The following is a 19271-nucleotide window of genomic DNA, read 5'->3' as shown; positions in this document are numbered from 1 at the left end:
ACCTCCAACATTCTGCGTTTTACTCAAGATGCCACGCAGTACAGTACCCTCTTGTGAAAATGGCCACGATATCCTTACTGTCTGAAGAAGGGTTTCGGCCCGAAACGTTACCTATTTCCTTCGCTCCAGATGAACCACTGGGTTTTACCTCCAACAATCTGCGTTTTACAGCATGTTTGTGTATCCTTACAGTCTAGTTCGCTCAGGGATAAATATAGGCCCAGGATACTATTATTTGATGACAGCTCTAGTGTTCACTTCAGACAATGTGCATATATCAGCCTGAAGAGGGTCCCGACCCGAAACGTCTATCCATGTTCTCCAGAGATGCTGACTGACCAGCTGAGTTACTCCAGCAGTATCTATTTTTGGTAAACAGCATCTGCAGTTCCCTGTGTCGATATGCTTTAATGATGGTGCATCCAAGAAGAACTGCCCTCCGACATTGTGGCATTCCTTCCTTATTGCCCTTATGATAGTAGTACTGCCCTTGGAGTGTTTGCCAGGAATGTTGTACTAACTTCTAGAGTGAGAACTGATCATGTGCCTTCTACGTTAACAATGAGAGTCCATCCTTTGAGTTCACACCTAACGCATGAATCAATATCAGGTACTAAACGCTAGAAGTTGGATTTGTATTTATTTTTGTTGGGCAAGATTGCTTTGTCCGAAGGACAAATCAATGGTTAGCAAAGCAAATATCAAAATGGTTGCACACACAATTTAAGATGTTTATATTGTGGTAAAAGTCGATGTGTTTTCACTGGCACGGGTTGCTTGCTGAGATAATAGCTCTCATCACATTCAGGGGAAGCAGGTCAGTGCATAAAAAAAAAACAAAAAAGGGCAGGAAACACTCAGCAGGTCAGACAAAATTGTGGAAAGAGAATTAATATTTCAGATCGAAGACCATTTTGATTTTAAGTGTTATCGAAGAGCTCTGAAGGCAGTCAATGTGTGTGACTGCCTGGTAAGGAAGAGAAAATGAGGGGTGGAAAGGGAACTTGATGCCGAGAAGGAGAAAATGAGCAGTAAACTGCGATTTTACGGTGCTCTGCGCGTGATACATCACTGCCTTTGCGCTTGTATCTTTCACAAATATGAATTTATTCATAATATTTGCAAGTACACAATATACAGCCCACCGCCGATTTTCCGGCACCCTTGGTTCCAGAGCTTTGCTGAATTATCCGTTTTGCCGGAACAACAGAGATCACGGCCTCTGAGATTAGTAGATGGTGCATCCATCGTGGTACTGGAACGGTCGGCATGAAAGATCCTATAGCTCCTCTCGTAGCTTTGCTCGGAAGTTAGCTATGGGAACGGATCTGCCGGCTCCGGCCGCAGGGGGCGATTTCGACCCGCTGAAGGAGTTGCCCGACCACCAATTGCCGGAAATTCAGTGGTAAACGCGTAGAAGCCTAATAATTTGATTTACATCGCATGGCATTGCTTTTCCTTTACCAACATTTCTTGGTCAATGAGTGTAATATGAAGTCCAGCCTTTCAATGTAAAATGGTTCGAGGTCCCAAAACTGGTCTTTCCCCATAGAGCCCTTGCTGGTGACTGTATCACGCTTTAGTCCCTCACATAGCATGTAAACCTGGACCATGGGACGTCTGCAACATCATGCTGTAGACAGCTCCTTGCACTGGACAATGAAGATTCAGGCAAACGAAAGAGTATTTTTTACTGATAGTCTTGCAGTATCCTTTGAGTTTGTCTCATAGTATGTTCGTTGCAACAGTCTGGAGGAAACAGTCCGATGTTATTTAAATGAATGGTAATTTGTTTTCCCTTCTACGTATCTTTGCCAAGGTGATGAGCCTTGACAAAGACCACTGCATCACTTTCCAAACGTTTATTGGCAAACACATTGTTTGGAAGAAAATGGATGATGATCTAATCAGCAGTGCAGTCGCCTTGCGGACAAGGATGGTGCTGAGACTCCAACTTTGCAAAAAAGTTCTTGCAATGGCCCATCCCACCTCTAGGCACACAAGGTTCTCGGATTCCTGGTCCTCCAAAACATTCCAAATGGAATTTAAACTGGAGGTCTTAATGCTAGTAATGTGTCTTTCTGCCAAATTGGTATTAGTTTATTATTGTGACATATACCAAGATACAGTGAAAGACTGTGCTATCCACGCAAATCATACCATACACAAATACATTGCGTAGTGCAAAAGAGAAAATAAGAATATTGCGTTATTACTGCAGATAGAGTGCAGATTAAAATAGTGCAAGGACGGCAAAGAGGTAGATTGGAAGGATGGGGATTCCATCGTAGTGTACGAGAAGTCAAATCAAGGGTTTGATAACTGGGTATGAAACTGTTCTTAAGTCTGGTGATGTGTACTTTAATGCTGTTGTTTCTTCTGCCCAAGGGGGGAGAGAAGAGGAGAGAATGACTGGGGTGTGAGTGGTCCTTGATTATGTTGGATGCTTTTCTGAGCCTGCATGATAGAGCGGATGGGGGGGTGTTGATGGAGTGGCTGGGGTGGGGGGGGGGGGGGGGGAGACTGGTTTGTGTGATGAACTGGGTAATGTTCACAGCTGTGCAATTTCTCGCAGTCTTGAGCAGTTGCCATACTAAGCTGTGAAACATCCCAATAGGATGCTTTTAATGGTGCATCTGTAGAAATGTGTTTGAGTCTTTGGAGACATACATCATTTCCTTTGTCTTCTGAGTTGCCCCTTCAAGATGGTGACAGCGGCGGCGGATGGAAAAAAGAAATGATGCCGGTCAGTGGGCTGGGGGCTTGCCACCTGCGCCATCGGAGGCGCTCTCGGTCAGCAGTGAGAGACACACCGGTGCACGGGGGCTGAGCGATGGCGGTTGGAGACGAGGGAATGCGCGTTAATGGGACGACGTCGAGTTGTTAGAGCAGTTGAGTCGGTGGAGTGGGCTGCTGGAGGCCCTGAAGAAGCCGGTTGCTCAATTAGATCAGGCGTCGCTCCAAGTGGCTGAGCATGCAGATCGACTGCAGCCTGCAGTGGCACGGAGTGGTGGAACAGCCGTAGAGGACATCAGTACATCACCTGGCAAGGCCAACTCCGTAACTCCAACCTGGTGCCGCTGTCGGGACAAAGGGTCTTTATGGCCATGTTAAGACTCTAACATTTTTTTAAACTTGGGACTTGAAGGCTACAAGGTGGTGCCTGAAACGTGGCAACTCTTAAATGTGTGCTGCCTCAGTGTGTTCTACTGTCTTATACTCATGTACTTGTATGATTGTGTGTAATGCATAGTAGGATTGTCACTGAACTGTAAGCACCAAAATAAATTACCGTGCTTAGGTATACGTGACAATAAAGTCCCATTGAACCATTGAGGTACTAGAGGTGTTGCAGCACTTGCTTGGCTGTATCGTCAATGTTTTGAACCAGGCCAAATTGTTTGTGATATTTGCACCTATGAACTCGAAGATCTCAATGATAACCACTTCAGCACCATTGATACAGGCTGGAGTGTGTATTTTCCCACCCCCCCCTGCTTCCTGAAGTCAATGACACTGTACCTTTGTGTTGCTGACATTGAGAGGCTTAGAAATGTACAACGGCTTGTGGTGTTTAGAAATTTAATTAAATATCTTGGAACTTTGTACATCTCAACAAGCAGCACAATTTGAAGTAGGGGACAGCATGTACTGTCCACAGAAAATGAGCATGATGGCAACAGTTTTTGAAAAGTTGGATAGCTTGCAGAATGTTCAGAAACCTTCACTTACCAGAAACCATCACTAAGTTCTATTTACCAGTTCTGCACATATTTTGGACAAATGAGTCTACAATGTATATTACAAAATCTGTTACTAATTATAATTATGATGTTAATTTTCTATAATTCTAGCAAATAATGACCTCCATTGGAAGAGCATGTTCAAATTGTCAAAACTGAATCCAAGAAAATAAAATTGAAGCATGTAATCTTTGTGACTTTTTGCTGATATGTGGAAGCATTTTCCCTTGTACTCAGTGGTACAGGTGTATAACATGCATTGGAGAAGTTTGTTTGTTTTACACAGGCAGGAATACTTGAAAGGGAACATGGGAATTAGGAAAGGAATGAGGCCTCTCGGCTATTTCAGTCTACTCTGCCTACTCTACTCTACGGCACGAATGGCAGAGTAGACTGAAATTAGCCGAGAGGCCTAATTCTGGCTGATTGAACCCCATCATTCCATTTATCGGAACCATTCGACCCTTGCTTATCAAGAATCTATCTACCTGTGCCTAAATATTTACCAATTCTGCTTTCACAATCTTTGATGAAGAGAGTTCCAAAGATTCCCAGTAATGACTCCAGACCCCATGAAATTTTCAGGCATTGGTTCAAACGTGAATAAGAAAATCTACAGGAGTAGGGAAACACAATCGTCACTGCACTGTCATTCAAGTTACACACCATTTGACTTGTAAATATATTGCTATTTCTTCATTACTGCTGGGCGTAAAATCCTAGAGCCCCCTCTCAACAACGTTATTGATATATGTTCACAGCACAATTTCAGCAGTTCAACAAAGTGGCTCACCACCAACCTCCCAAGGGAAAAATGTGATGGGCAATAAATGCTGGCTTTGTCAGCAATGCCCAGATTTCAACAAATAGATAAATTCAAAAAAGCAATAAATGATGATGGTAGGTAGCCCCACTGTTGGGAATGGATATTGGTTTACCACGTGTTAAATTAAATGAGATTTCCCAAAATGTACTTACAGCAGCTGAGGCTTTATGCTGACAGCAAATAAAATAAATTTGCCTGATAATTCTCCCCTTCACAGTTTATTTTTCAATGAAGATCTCTGTGTTCAGGTAGGGGATTAGAGTGATATGGAGATGGAAAAACAGCTGGAAACAACATCATAGAAAGACATAACAATGATATTCAACAAATAACTATTTTATTTAGCACAATGAACTATATAACAGCTTGCATTCGCAAATACAATTTATTATTCAGACATATAGAATATCAGATTCAATATATGGGCATATTTGAAAAGGTGAATTTCAATGCTTTCCATTGTCTCTTTAAGAATTAATTTGTAGTTATGAAGAACAGTAAACCCTCGCAATAACGAACCACCGGGGGAGAATGGTTACGATATTGCTGATTATCCGTTGTAACCGGGTGTGGGAGGTAAATAATAAAGATTAACCTAACGCCGGGTGGGAATAAATGCGGCATTGGAGTGAGGGTTAAACCAGCGGGAGTTCACAGGGTGAGGAGTTGCAGAGCCCCTGTCCCCACATGTAGTGCACTGGATGCGGGCCCAGTACTCATGCTGCCTTCATGCTGCTCACTTTCTCTGTTCCCACAACAGGAAGCATGCCACGTGGCGCCGGCTCATGGTAACATGGAGGACGTGGGGGGCAGTGCAATGGGAACCTCCCTCCATTATCATGCAACAAAGGCACACACTGCCAGGGTAATGCAGTGGCATGCACTGTGTCTGCATCTAACACCCCAGGACCTCACTTTGTAGCAAACGCTGCAACACTCTTCAAGAGTGTTTTACTGTTCGATCTCTCCCCACCGCCACCTGTCCACTACGCTGTGCGCTGCCAGCCAACCACCACCACAAACGGAAGCCTCGGTTCACATTAATCAAAATCCGTTGTATAGATGTCCATAATTGTGAGGGTTTACTGTGCAGGTGATGAATTAAAGTTAATTGCCTAGTGAGGTGTTCATATTATATTTCAAACATTAGATGTAGTAAACCATTACGTCCTACAGAGGCTCCAATGAAGCATGACATTTGTTGAATAATTCCATGGTATGAAGTCTCACAACAGAGATTACTGAAAATTCTGACAAGGCTGAAGTAATAACATAGTTATGTTCAATATTGAAATACCACATTACTCAATTATTGTTTTAAGATATCCCCTGGGCAGTTTTGTGGCCACCACCAGCCTGTAGTCAATTAAGTGCTGGAAAAACTAGAAAATTGAAAACAACAAATAATTATTCAACCTCACAATTATTTCTCAAAAGCCAAATCAGCAAAGTTTATTTTGCTATCGTATCAGATGTTCATATTTTTAATTCTGATAGAAGTTCCGCAACCAAACATCTTTAAAAATGCATCAATGACCTCCAGTTGCAAATGGAGTTGTGTATTGGTCAACTGTGTGTGTAACAAAATATCAGTACAGTTTTTTTGTTGCCAGTAGTTTAAAATGTTCATGTGGTCAATTATCTGTTGAGAGCTGAGGCATTGAAGAGACAAAAAAGTGAAAGGATCCTGGAAAGAATGAAAACTTATTCATCTCTTATAATTAAATACTAACAACTATTAGAATGCAAAAGAAATCCCTCATGCAAAAACGTTTTAGCTTTGGTACAAGAAGCTTAATATCATGACCTATGTTAATCTAATCTCGCAATTTTAAAAGCGGTAAATAATGATCAGTGTGTTTTTCGAGCAATAAGAGTAGAATGTCATCAGCCATGTTCTGTCAATCCAGACTGGTAATAATGGCAATTTCCTTTCTTAGATGCCACAAGCTATGATTACAAATATGATATGTTTTAGCATGGACCAGACAAAATGTTACATGGAAAGTTCTTCAAGAGGTTCCTATATGGCCAAGTCAGGGTCTGAGGTTGAACATACTGGAGTTCCTTCTGCGACATACCACACTTCATTGTGCCGATCAATTAATGTCATAGGGCTACACAAAAAATAAATAAAAAAGTTATTTTAATAAAGTCAATTTTTGCTGAGGTGAATACTTGCAAATTAACATACATAATGCACGTTACGGATTGAAACATTACCCCCACTCTTTATCTTCAACTTCCACCTCTTCTGAGCTGATGCGAGGAAACAAAAAAATGACAAGGAAGATGGGCACATTCTGTCTCCATAGCCTAGCCACTATTAAAAGTATTCACAAAACGATTTTCCTCTTTTCAGATATTTTGCTTTGCTTGACTTCTTTTACCATTGCAATTGCCAGGACTCCAATCTCATAATGTGAGAAATTAATTTGAAACATCTGTTGTCCCATATTAGAGCAGCAATTTATCACCACAGTACCGTTCTTGATATCATTATATTAAACAGCTGTAAAAAGTATACTCTACTTCCGTTGGACCTTACTCTCTCATCATTGGCATCTGATAGGTAGGCAGTTATCCTGCACTCAGATTGCCAACTGTGTTGCATAGATGTTCAACAGGTGAAGTTAAAGGATTATCTGCCCATTTAAAATATTTGAACTAAATAAAGGACAGAAAATGTCTTAAACCACAGGGGTAATCCTTTCACTATATTATCCAGTTTTACACCAAATTCAAGCAACAAACTGGTCATATTTTTACCTGTTGTAGCCAGCACCATAATAATAGCCGGAGACAAATTTCCGGTCAGCTTTACTCAGTTGTGCTTTCAGTCTTGAGGAATAGAATTTTGAATTCCATGTCAGTAACCAGCCCCCAAAGGATTTCACGAAAGCATACATCTCTGGTAAATCAATAATATAAACCTATTCATATGAAAGAAAAATGATTAGGTGTCGCCAGATAAAAATTAGAAATGTTAAATGACAGGGATCAATTGCTTAATGTGATAAAAGGAATCCCTATATTAAAAGTTCATCGTAGTTATACTAGCACCATAAAAGGACGACTTTTAGGTTTTAGAGTCTAAAATCCAAAACTTAATAAGTTACGTCTAATTTGATAGGCAATTAATGGAAATGTGATGTTAGTCTTCAGATAGTAAAAGCTTCAAGGGCAAAACTTGTCTCTTTTTCTCCTATACATTGCTAAGCCACGCAGCCAGCATTCATGAGTCAATACAATCTAGATTTTAGCATATAAAGAGAATTATTAAAATAAAAATGATTAAACTGAAAATAAATATTCTTGAGTCTAGCTTGTTTTGAGGTAAATGAGCAGCGTTGCTGACTGGATAGACACATTTTAATTGTGGCATTTCAGTGGCAACTTCTTAAGAAAATAATTTACTGTTGTGATGCAATACATCTATGTAGCTTGGAGCTAATGAATTAATGACAAATTTATAAAGTGCCCAGCGGTTTAAGTTAAATGACCTTCATACCTTGTTGCGTTGTTGCTAATATGTGTTAGGCAGATTCACTTTTATCCATAGGCCCCCACTTCAGAATATTACTTGAAATTAGAGGTTAATTCACTCACTCGATAGCCATGTGAAAAGTGATATTGAATATATTGAGTGCATTGATGCCCTGCCTTAAAACCACTGAATAATAATGTTTCACAAAGAGGGAGAAACAAATGTCTGAAGAAGGGTCTCGACCAGAAAGGTCACCCATTCCTTCTCTTTAGAGATGCTGCCTGTCCAGCTGAGTTCCTCCTGCATTTTGTGTCTATTTAGAATCAAATGTAATTGGTTCCCGCTCCATATACCAATCTTGAAATACTTACGTCAGAGTCAATGGGTGTTGGGGGATTTTCGTGAAAAATAGCTGGCAACAAAATGTGTATAGTGTAGTTCTTGATTTCCATTATTCTTTCATTTTCAGGTATCTTAAGCAGAACAGGAGCTGTCATGTCAATTTTCTTGCCTGTGTTGAAATAATAATAAATAATTTGGTCATAATCGGTAGAATATATCCCTATATGTCACAGCTTGACAGGGATTGGGAGAAATCCTGGAAAAATAAGTTATAGATGCAGAATATAATCTTCATACTATGTCAATATACTGTCTGTCTGCTGCAAATCCTGTGGTCCGAAGCCATGTCAAGTTGAACAGAAAAGAACGCAAGGTTAAATCAGGCAGTGGTCAGCAAGTATGTTTGATATTAAAAATCATCGATGGGATACATATATTAGAGGCAAGACCCACATTTATTGCTTACTCCTGACTGTTTCTCAACCACAAGCTTGCAAGACTATCTGAGGATAATTTTAACAGAAATTTCACATGGGCAAGACCAGATAAGAATTGCAAATTATCGTCCTCAAAGGAAATGAAGCACGTGACATTTACAACAATCCAATGGGCACTGTTACCAATAACATGAATTCCCCTTTTATTTAATTACAGTAAACCCTCGATTTAATGGACCTCTGTATAATGGATTGATGTATAATGCTGGCACCATTTCACACACCGCTGCAGCATGGGGCGTCTCTGGATCACGCTGCTGCCATGTCTATCACTGCCTCCCCGGCTGCTCCAGATCTTCCCCCTTCCAGGCCCTGCCTGTCACCATCACCGCCACTACTACCACCACTGCCACCCTGACCACACTAGGCACCGCCTGCCACCATTGCGGCCACCTTTGGCACCACCACCATAGTCACCACCACCGCCACCCTGATCGGTTCCAGGCTGCGCCTGTTGCCACTGCCTTCACCACCAGCTCAGATGCTCCCCCAACCGTCACTACCACTGATGCTGCTGCCACCACCGTAGTCGCCACCATCACCGCAGTCACTACTGCCATCCCAGCCATGCCTGACAATGCCACCGCCATCACCACAGCCCCTCCCAACACTACTGTCAATGCCGCTGCCACCTCCACCATCACAGCCATAGCTGACGCCACAAGCCGCCACCACCATTATCTGCACACCGGCGGGCTGCTACCAATTTCTTGCCTCTCCGCAAGCCGCCAGCAGCCCAGGACGGTCAACCCACTTGGATTCCCGACGCGAAACGAAACCCAACCATGTTCTCCAGAGATGATGCTTGACCAGCTGAGTTACTCCAGCACTCTGTGTTCATTTGTGTATTAACCAGAGACTGCAGTTGTTTCTTTATACCACTTTTGCAGTGATAATACCGTACTTGGTTATAGTGGACAATCGACAATAATGGACACCATTCCCCCCATATGGTCCGTTAGCACGAGGTTACTGTACACAATTAGCCAGCTGTCATGCTGGGATGCAAACTCATGTTTGATCTCAATAGTCCAAATATTAGGATGCTTATCCAGTGTTTTAACCAAGTGTTTGTCCAGTGTTTTCCCTTCATCAATTTTCTTAGTTGCCGCCTCAAAAAAACTCAAATGAATTTTGTGAGGCATGATCTCCCAAGCTGACTACTAATCATTTCCTGTCTTTCCAAGTGAACATAAAACCTGTCCCTCAGAATCTTCTCCAACAATTTACACACCAATGATGTAAGGCGTACTGTTCCATTGTTTCCAGGCTTGTACCTCGACCTAGTTTTGAACAAGGGGACAACTCCTCAACTTCTGCTATTTCAACAATTGCTAACAAACGTGCAAAATGTCTCTGTTAGAGCCCCAGCAATATCCTCTCTATATTCCTTTAGCACCTTTGGATAGATCCTGTCAGACCTTGGTGATTTATTCACCTAATCCTTCCTGATGCAGATTTTCTCCAGCATATCAGCGTATGCAAAATAGAACGTGTGTACAGTGTCACTATACATTTTCATTGGTCTATGACACTAAAATAGCCCTATTCAAAGTCCCCTTATAGTTTCTAGTACTGTAATCGCTGTACATTTTGTATCGAAATTAAAGAAAAACTTTGGGAAATAACAATATGTAAACAGAGTGGGTAAATGTGAATAGAACAATTTGATTCACTTGTACGGAAAAAAACATTGACACAACTGTTTAGTTTAATGACTTGTGTTTTGTGTTGCAACTTATACAGTATATGCTTCTATGTTCATTATTACTATGAGAGTTGCTAAAAGTACCATACTTTGTCACCTCTTCCTCATCTGTGTTTTGTTCCCTCAGTTACTTTATCTACAGAGAAGGGATCAGCCAAAGTATACACACGCATCAACAAGGCACTGTTTTATGTCCATCAGCTTTGTTGATTACTCTTGGAATTTTTGATGTACAATTTTAATAAATTGTAACTTTTTCCAGGAAATGCTAAGAAGATTTGAATCCTACACATTGGTCACTAGTAACTTCCCATTTCATACCTAGCCACTGTTTTAGTCCTAATCTGACTATTTGCATCTGTGGAGACCCTGTGACAAATTTAAGTTCTCATATCCTCACTGTCACAAAGACTGCTTACTTTCATCTTGTACCTCCACCATTTCCTCCCTAATAAAGTTTCTAGCAGCCTTCCTCTCTTCACAAGTTGCATTGCTGATTACCTATTCTGTATCAATACATGCTCCCCAAGATCATTGGACCATTCTTTCTTACCATTCTTATGCTTAAGAGTAACATGCCTATTGTTGTTTTCCTCCAAGATCACATCCAGATCCCTTTAAACTTTGATTCCAGTCATTTGTGAAATGCTTTATTTTTGAAATATAGCAGAGAATGCCAGAAATATCCAGTGTCAGTTAATGTCTGTGAACAGAGTAATAGTTAATGTCTCACATTTATGACCTTTCATCCCTTTCTTTATAATTCCTTCCTCTCAATTCCTCTGAGTCTCCACCTTCCTCTGTTCCTAAAATACGCATCTTACCACCAACCTGTTTGATGTTTGTAGAATCTTGACACAACCTTTCTCAGTAACCGGGCAAACATATTAATGAGTTTCAAATACCTAAACGTAAAAAAATTGTTTCATTATTTTTAACACTGTTGTGGCTTCTCCATCTTTCTTGATTCCTGTTGTGCCATTCAGGCTGAGAGGATGATTAATGGGGCAATCTTCTGTCACCTTTTTTTCACGATACTCCGATAAGTTATTCTTTCTCTCTTGCCTATCAATCTCTCCTTAATCTTTTCTGGCATTTACCTGCTCTGGGGGGTATTTTACAGTAACATTAGATTTATTAATGTGCTTGGAATGAGGAAGCAAACCAGCAACGAAGGGAAACCCACATGGTTACAAGGAGGATGTGCAAAGTCTACCCTGACAGTGCACAACACCTAAGATCTGGATCGAACCTAAGTCTTCAGATTTGTAAATCAGCAGTACATTTTTGTAATATTCTGTAATTTCTTGTGTGAAAGGAACTGTTTTGCTTTGAAATATAATATGTAATTTGCTGGTAATTATTGCAGTAACATGAATTGCTATTCAAGGTTATTTTCTACCTTCTTCGTTTTTTCCTTGGATGTAATGAAAGAGCTTTGTGAATCCTTCGTAGCTGGCGAATTCCATAAAAAAACTTGTAACGTTGGTTGCTATCCACTTTGATGCTTTATAATGACGGACCTGAATGTGAAGCAGCACATGAAAGAATATGGTTAAACACTAAGCACCTTGTTCACCTCCAAACAGCTTCACTACTAGTTAATGGCCCATATAAATATAAGATTTAGTCTGAATCAAATTCAAATCCTAATCATATCCAGTATTGAAAGGACAATTGTGTCAATAGCACCATGAATTTATCTATTATGGGTCAGTACTTATTTAGTATGTTGAATACATTCTCTAACAATTGTTCTATTGGATGTATTGTAGAGTTATTTGATGGTGAAGAATCTATGAAGGAACTAATGATAGAATCTGACAACTTCTTTAATTTCTATGTATTCATTATGTAGCACCGGGTGTCAAGGGTTATGGGGAGAAGGCAGGAAAATGGTATTAGGAGATTAGGAGATAGAGATCAGCCATGCATTGTTTGAATGGTGGAGTAGACTCGATGGACCAAATGGCCAAATTCTACTCCTATACCTATAACTTGTGAAAACATTACAAGTCAATGCACTGTATGCTGTCTGTAAATTGCAAAATTGAAAATCTGCATCTCACCTCATAACCTGAGATTTCGCAAATCAGTTCATAATTGAAACATTCTTTTCGTTCTTTGCAGTGAACTGGTCTAGAGTTATTGCTGAAAGAAAAGAACATTAAGAGTGAAGATTAGCCAAGTTCAAGTTCAAGTTCAAGTGAGTTTACTGTCATGTGTCCCTGTATAGGGCAATTAAATTCTTGCTTTGCTTCAGCACACAGAACATAGTAGGCATTTACTACAAAACAGATAAGTGTGTCCATATACCATAATATAAATATAAACACACATGAATAAATAAACTGATAAAGTGCAAATAACAGATAATGGGTTATTAATAATCAGAGTTTTGTCCGAGTTTTGTTATCAGGTTTAATAGCCTGTTGGCTGTGGGGAAGTAGCTATTCCTGAACCTGGCTGTTGCAGTCTTCAGGCTCCTGTACCTTCTACTTGAAGGTAGCAGGGAGATGAGTGCTAAATCATTCTTGAACTCATTTTCCATGTCTGCCTTCTATAATGTGTTAACTGATGGTTACTGTACATTTTTGGAAGATCCATTAACCTCTCTAAACCATTTTTTCCAATCTTTGCATTTGTTCAGCTCCACCTCCAGCCATTTGACCATCCATATTGCTGTGTTGTATAGTTGGCAGCATTGTTTGCAACTCCCTCAGCCTAAAGCTTTGGAACTTTCCCCTTAAACCACTACAAACAAGCGCACTTTCACTCCTCTCTATCCAACATTTTGATCAAACATTCAGTTTTGATTATCTTGATTATCTTGATTATCTCCTTCAATCGCTTGGTGGTAAAAGTTGTATTTTTATTAATATTTCTCATGCTGAATATACTGAATGAATGCTAATAGAATGACAGTTGTTTTTAATAGTTGTAATAGGATAGGAAATCTAACTTGGAAATAGTCCTTTTGCAGACAATGTTTCAGGGAATTTCTGGGTGTTTGGCCCAAGTATTTGACTCTTTTGTTTTCTTCCCTGAAGAATTAATGTTAGCAATTGATAAGGTTATTTACTAGGCTGCACCATCCAATGGACAAGATGAGCATTGAGGAGTGGGATGGTTTAGTTTCAGTAGTCAATTTCAGTGGAGGATGTAATCAATATCCCATTCAATGAGATATCCTTTGGGCATTATCCACCAAGAGTTACTGGATAAGAATTAGCAGCAGATATGTTTGTTTTCCTTAACTAAGATAATAAAACTAATATTTTCAGTTATAACATCAACTCGAGGATAGGGGGCTTGTAAAACTACATTTAGGATTTGGAGACAGTATCTATGGAGCGAAGGAAATAGGCAACGTTTCGAGCCGAAACCCTTCATCAGGTCTGAAGAAGGGTTTCATCCCGAAACGTTGCCTATTTCCTTCGCTCCATAGATGCTACCGCACCCGCTGAGTTACTCCAGCACATTTGTCTACCTTTGATTTTCCAGTACCTGCAGTTCCTTCTTAAACACTTTAGGATTTGTATAGCTGTGCTATGTTGACTTAAATAATATACAGTTTAATTAAACATGGAGTCATACAGATCAGAAACAGGCCCTTCAGCCCAACAGTTCTGCCCCAACCATCAAACACTCATTTACACTTATTTTACACCAATCCCAATCTATTCTCCCCTCCATTTGATATAACTTTTACTGCCTCCACCCGCCACCTCCTAGATTTTACCTCTACCACCAAAGGCACTACATACTTGGGACAATATACTGCAGCCAGTTAATATATCAACCAGCACGTCTTTGGAACATGAGGGAAACAGGAGCATCTGGAGGAAATAAGTCGGTCGTGGGAGAACATGCGAACTCCAATCAGACAGCACCCTAGATCAGAATTGAACCTGAGCCACTGGAGCTGTGAGGTCACAGCTCATAGAGCTGCAGCACTTAGCCACGCAACACGCATCAGTGAAGTCTAGAAGCAGTTGTTATTTCTGTTTTCGCCCAGAATTTTCCTTTGGTATTGCAATTTGGTATTGCACTGCTCTACACAGTAGCCAATTCATGGGTACTTTCTGATTCATTGAAGAATGAAGGTTATTGTATTCTTATTGCCAATGTCACACTATAATTAGTCATGGAGGGAGTTAGTAAACTATCACTACTGTAATAACATCAAGGGTTTGCCATCCTCAAGACAAAGTGTCTCATTTTGTGGAGGAATCCATCTTGTGATTGAATTAAAACTGAATGTGCTTTTTTTTACATTGATCTGTGTCCCCACTTTGCTCTCCAGCTTCCTGAGCTGCAGCTCTCTACAGTCGACCCCAGCGTTATCCCATCACCCCATTTCGAGAAGACAGTCCACATCACAATTTTCTGTAACACAAAGGTGTGTCATCTGCATGCGTCAAAAATTGTGAGATATAAAAAAATGCTGATATGAATCTTTTTTTTGCACTCAGTTCCATTACAGCAAATTTTTATTTTCAAATCCCCGATATTTTGGTGTTGATTTGTGATTCTGTAAGGGCGAACCTCCCTTACCGGAACTTCCATTATGCAGGGTTCACCTGTAATTAACTCCCAGTGGTAGCATGCATGTAATTATACTTTTAAAGTATGAATCTATGTAGTCACTGTTGACAACCTATTTAACTGTGAGGACAATAATCACTATCCTCATACAATGTCATCATGTGAATTTTACGTCAGAAATCAGCTGAAAATAATCATATGCTTTCTTATAATTCAGCACAAAGCATAAAGTCAGATGTAGACACATGTGGTCCTGCTCCAGTGAAGTATTTTACTATTCCAGACTATATTATCAAATTGAAATTGAAGTGCACTCTTCCTTTTTTGTCTTTATCTAATCTATCTATTTTCTGACCTGTTCGAAATTTCCATCGGACCAAATAACAGAAATAGAATCAGTCTCATCCAATACCTAAGGATAAAAAGAAGCAAACGGAAACATGTGAAACATGGACAAAGTTTGCATTTTCATTCTCCAATTTGAAAATATACTTCATTATTAAATGAAGATAAAAAAACATGATTGAAAGTATTTTAAATGATTTTATCTTTTCTGTTTATACACGTTGGAATCATTCAAGTGACCGAGAGACACAAATGAAGTTTTAAATCATATTTATTCAGTGATATTACCTCATCACTAGATGGCAGTGAAAGAAGTTAACAATCTTTTTTGGATGCAGATATGGCTGGCAAAAATCAATAATTATTGCCTATTGTATCTAATAAAACCAGGTAACAAATTAATAGTATAAAGGGTTAGCATCTTAGGAGTTGGATGAGCACTTTTTACTCTGAAGTTGTGGAGCCTTGCAATTAAGTTAGTAAGCATTTTCAAACCCAAACCTCTTAAACTACAGGAGAATCAAGGGTTATGGGGTTTAGGCCGTAAACTGCCATTGAGACTGTTATCTTATTGAATGACAAGGTACATTTCTGCCTCTTTTTATACTGCTGCTGGAACTTGCGTTGTGGAAATTGATTTATGTATTCCATTACAGGGGTTAAATTTCAAAACTGTTTGGTTGGCTGTATGCCTAGATGTTATGAAAGGCTATACACAGACACAAATCTTTTACTGTTGTGTTACTTTTGGAAGATCTTTATCTTTTGCCAGAACCATTACTGTGTTCTTGGCAGATTTAATTCAGCTGGGATGGATGGCTCTTTTGTGCCACCTATTTTTGCCAATTCACATGGGAATAAATTCTGCCAGCATTTTTTTAACCCCTTCAATGGTACAAATGAAAATTGAAGATCCTCAAACATTGTATTTGCAAATCTTTGCTCTCAATACTTTCAACCAAAACTGCATTGGTTCAGATTGGTAACTTTTTCACATTTGTTACTGTAGCATAACTCTACTGTGCTTTCTGTTTAGGCACATTAGTTGGTGCACAACGTCTTCTTTCTCTTGATAATGCAGTACCTTGAGAAAATAGAATAAATGTCTTAACATTCTGTTAATAATTCTTTGATGTTTTTTGTGGAATTGCTCAGTAGCTGATCATATTCCTTGAAACAATGTTTTGGTGAAAAATTAAAATGGGCTGTAAGTTTGGTGGTTACAGCCATGCCATCATCTTGATGGTTCACAACTCTGTGAGAGGGCACTCCACAATGCACAAGACTTACTGATCCCTGCACCATTCCCAGTCTACTTTCTGCCCTAAATAGATGGGTCAACCATTGCTTGCCCACCATGGAGATGGTAATGGGGAAGAACTTTCTGAGGCATCTCTGAACATGCTGTTGTCCAGAAACCAACAGGAGCAATTACATAAATATTGTGGCTAAAAGAGCAGATCAGAGGGTAGTCACACAGTGCAGCTATCACTGCATCAAGAGAGGATCAACAATTATTGTCTTTATTCATGTGAATTTGGAAGAGTGAAGGATGGTCTTATTTAAATGTATGTTGGCTTGACGGTGTTGATGTTAAGAGCTGTTCACTGGTGGAATAGTTATGAACAAGGGGGCATAGTTCCAATATAGGAGGCTGGTCATCTAAAACTTAGCTGTATAGAAATATCCTTTTTCAGATCGCAAATCTCTATAATTATAAATATTTAAGGTGGAATAGAAAAATATTACAAAGATAAAGAATTGAGGCCTGTGGAGAACTGAGATGGAAAATAAGTTGAGACCAGCATACATCAGCCATGATCATTTTGAGTGGCAAAGCCGGCTTGCAAGATACCATCAGTACTCCTAATCTTGCTCTTATTTTCTTGTGTTCTTCTGAAATGTCCCATATTTATCCCCACTCCCAGTGCAAGAGGTTAATACTATATCCTCATTTCCAGAACAATAATGTATTGTCTCATTGAAACCAGGAAGGAGATTATGGTCTATTGACACCTTTTGCCTTTGTGTACTAACTCAGTGTCTTACACTCTTTCACTTAATATGATTGTGCCTAATATATAGTAGGATTGTCATTGAATTGTGTGCAAAAAAAATCACTGTACTTAGGTGCGCATGACAATAAGTTGCCACTGGACCATTGGAATGAGGAAAGGGTAGGAAATTTGAGTTGGGGCAGAAGATCAACTGAGACCTTGTTGAATGGTAGAGGAGGCTTGAGGGACTTAAAAGCCGACTTCTGTTCTTAGGAGGGAAGTTATTATACACTCAAGTGCTTTAAAAACCTTAAGAGTGAGGAACAATCCACACATTAGAGAGTACATAATGGACGTATAATAATTTAACCTGAATAATCATAACAGTAAAAGTAACTCAACAAAGCGGTTGCAGCTGAAGGTTAGTGCAAAATATCAACTTTGCATTTTAACAGTTTGAATACATATTTGATGATAGAGCTATATTTAACCCAAAGCAGATGCTTTAATTCTAATTAAAACAAGAATTTTGCAACATTCATCCCATTTTACATGTCACTAATATATAAACATACTCACATGCAGCGGGTTACTGTTTTAAAAATACAATTACTGTTATTATATCAAGAAAATATATTTTAGGACTCACATTGTTGTTGCCTAGGGTTCTCTCTCGATGCTTCAGTGTATTGTTGCTGACTCTTTATGTAGTGCCTACCAAACTGCAAGGGGCGTTGTATACAATATAGCTTTTATAACAAGAGGGAGTTGTACAAATCACGTTGCAGCTTATTCATTGAACATGCAAGAACAGCCTCCAGTTGTTTTGTAACCACTTTGTGCATGTGAATTCTTGCCAAGGTTTCATAATGGTTATAAAACCAGAGCTGGGGAGTTTTTCCCAGTCGGATTCTGATGGGTTACGTATTCAGCAAAAAATAACATTGGGAGGCAGTAACTGCCCTTAAATTTATGAACCATGATCAAAAATGCCACAATGTCATGTTTTCAAAACATATAATCAATCAATCAATCAATCAGCTTTATTTGTCACTTGCACATAAAGTGCAAGTGAAATGAATTTGACAGCAGCAGTACAATGAAAAAGAACACACAAAAACACAATAAGAATTTAACATAAACATCGACCACAGCATTCATCACTGTAGTGGAAGGCACAAAATTTGGCCAATCCTTCTCCATTTTCCCCCGTGCTCGGGACCTCAACCCTCCGCAGCCACCACTGCGGGCATCCAGATGAGTAGACAAGGTAAGTCCAGGTAAGTTCTGAAATGGTGCCTCCCCACCGGAGACTGCGGCTTCAGGTTGGTGTAGGCCGCAGGCCGGCGGTCGAAGATCTAAAGTCCCCGCCGCGCTGCAACCAAAAGCACCACAGGGACGGCGGTCAGAGCTCCCCTCCAGGGGTTCCCGGCGAGGGACCCTGCCCTGATGGCAAGTCCATGCCGCACCCGCGGTAAATGTTGGCTGCGGGCCGGTGGACGGAGCTCTTCCCCTCTCGGGTCCCCAACGAGGGATCCCAGGCCCAAGACGCCTTGCCGGTTGGAGCTCTGCAGACCCCGGCTTCAGGCTAGCCCGTTCCGCGACGAGAGTCCACGCTGCGCCCACTGCTGAAGCCCCGGGCACGTCTTCGGGAAAGGTCGCACTGATCCTCGATATTAGGCCACGGGGGAGGCGACATGGAAAAAGTTGCCTCTCCGTGGAGGAAGGCGACCAAAGCGGTTTCCCCCTTATCCCCCCCCCCCCCCCCCCCCCCCCCC

General features: G+C 40.3%; 1 protein-coding gene across 2 annotated transcripts; it reads right to left on the bottom strand.

Moving 5' to 3' along the window:
- Positions 1 to 4871: 4871 nt before the first annotated feature.
- On the bottom strand, positions 4872 to 18271 carry LOC129714431 (heme-binding protein 2-like). Of its 2 annotated transcripts, XM_055664016.1 has the most exons (8): positions 18143 to 18271; positions 15507 to 15563; positions 12673 to 12754; positions 12006 to 12126; positions 8428 to 8567; positions 7339 to 7502; positions 6793 to 6828; positions 4872 to 6686 (listed from the first exon to the last, which is right to left on the bottom strand). In XM_055664016.1, coding segments are annotated over exons 1-8 (696 nt in total). In that variant the 5' UTR covers positions 18145 to 18271; the 3' UTR covers positions 4872 to 6592. The 2 variants fall into 2 exon arrangements, with proteins under 2 accessions (XP_055519991.1, XP_055519992.1); XM_055664017.1 differs by lacking the exon at positions 6793 to 6828 and having other exon boundaries at positions 4874 to 6686; positions 18143 to 18269.
- Positions 18272 to 19271: the final 1000 nt, after the last annotated feature.

Source organism: Leucoraja erinacea, chromosome 39, assembly GCF_028641065.1.
Source record: "Leucoraja erinacea ecotype New England chromosome 39, Leri_hhj_1, whole genome shotgun sequence".
Taxonomy (NCBI): Eukaryota; Metazoa; Chordata; class Chondrichthyes; order Rajiformes; family Rajidae; genus Leucoraja; species Leucoraja erinaceus.
Note: the sequence above shows the minus strand (reverse complement) of the source record. Positions and strands in the feature narration are given on the sequence as shown.

Coding starts and splice junctions, on each gene's coding strand:
- LOC129714431 (XM_055664016.1), bottom strand. Junction 8,568..12,005: donor CCAAGGAAAAAACGAAGAAG/GTAGAAAATAAC, acceptor ATTTCAACACAG/GCAAGAAAATTGACATGACA. Junction 7,503..8,427: donor CAACACCCATTGACTCTGAC/GTAAGTATTTCA, acceptor TCATATGAATAG/GTTTATATTATTGATTTACC.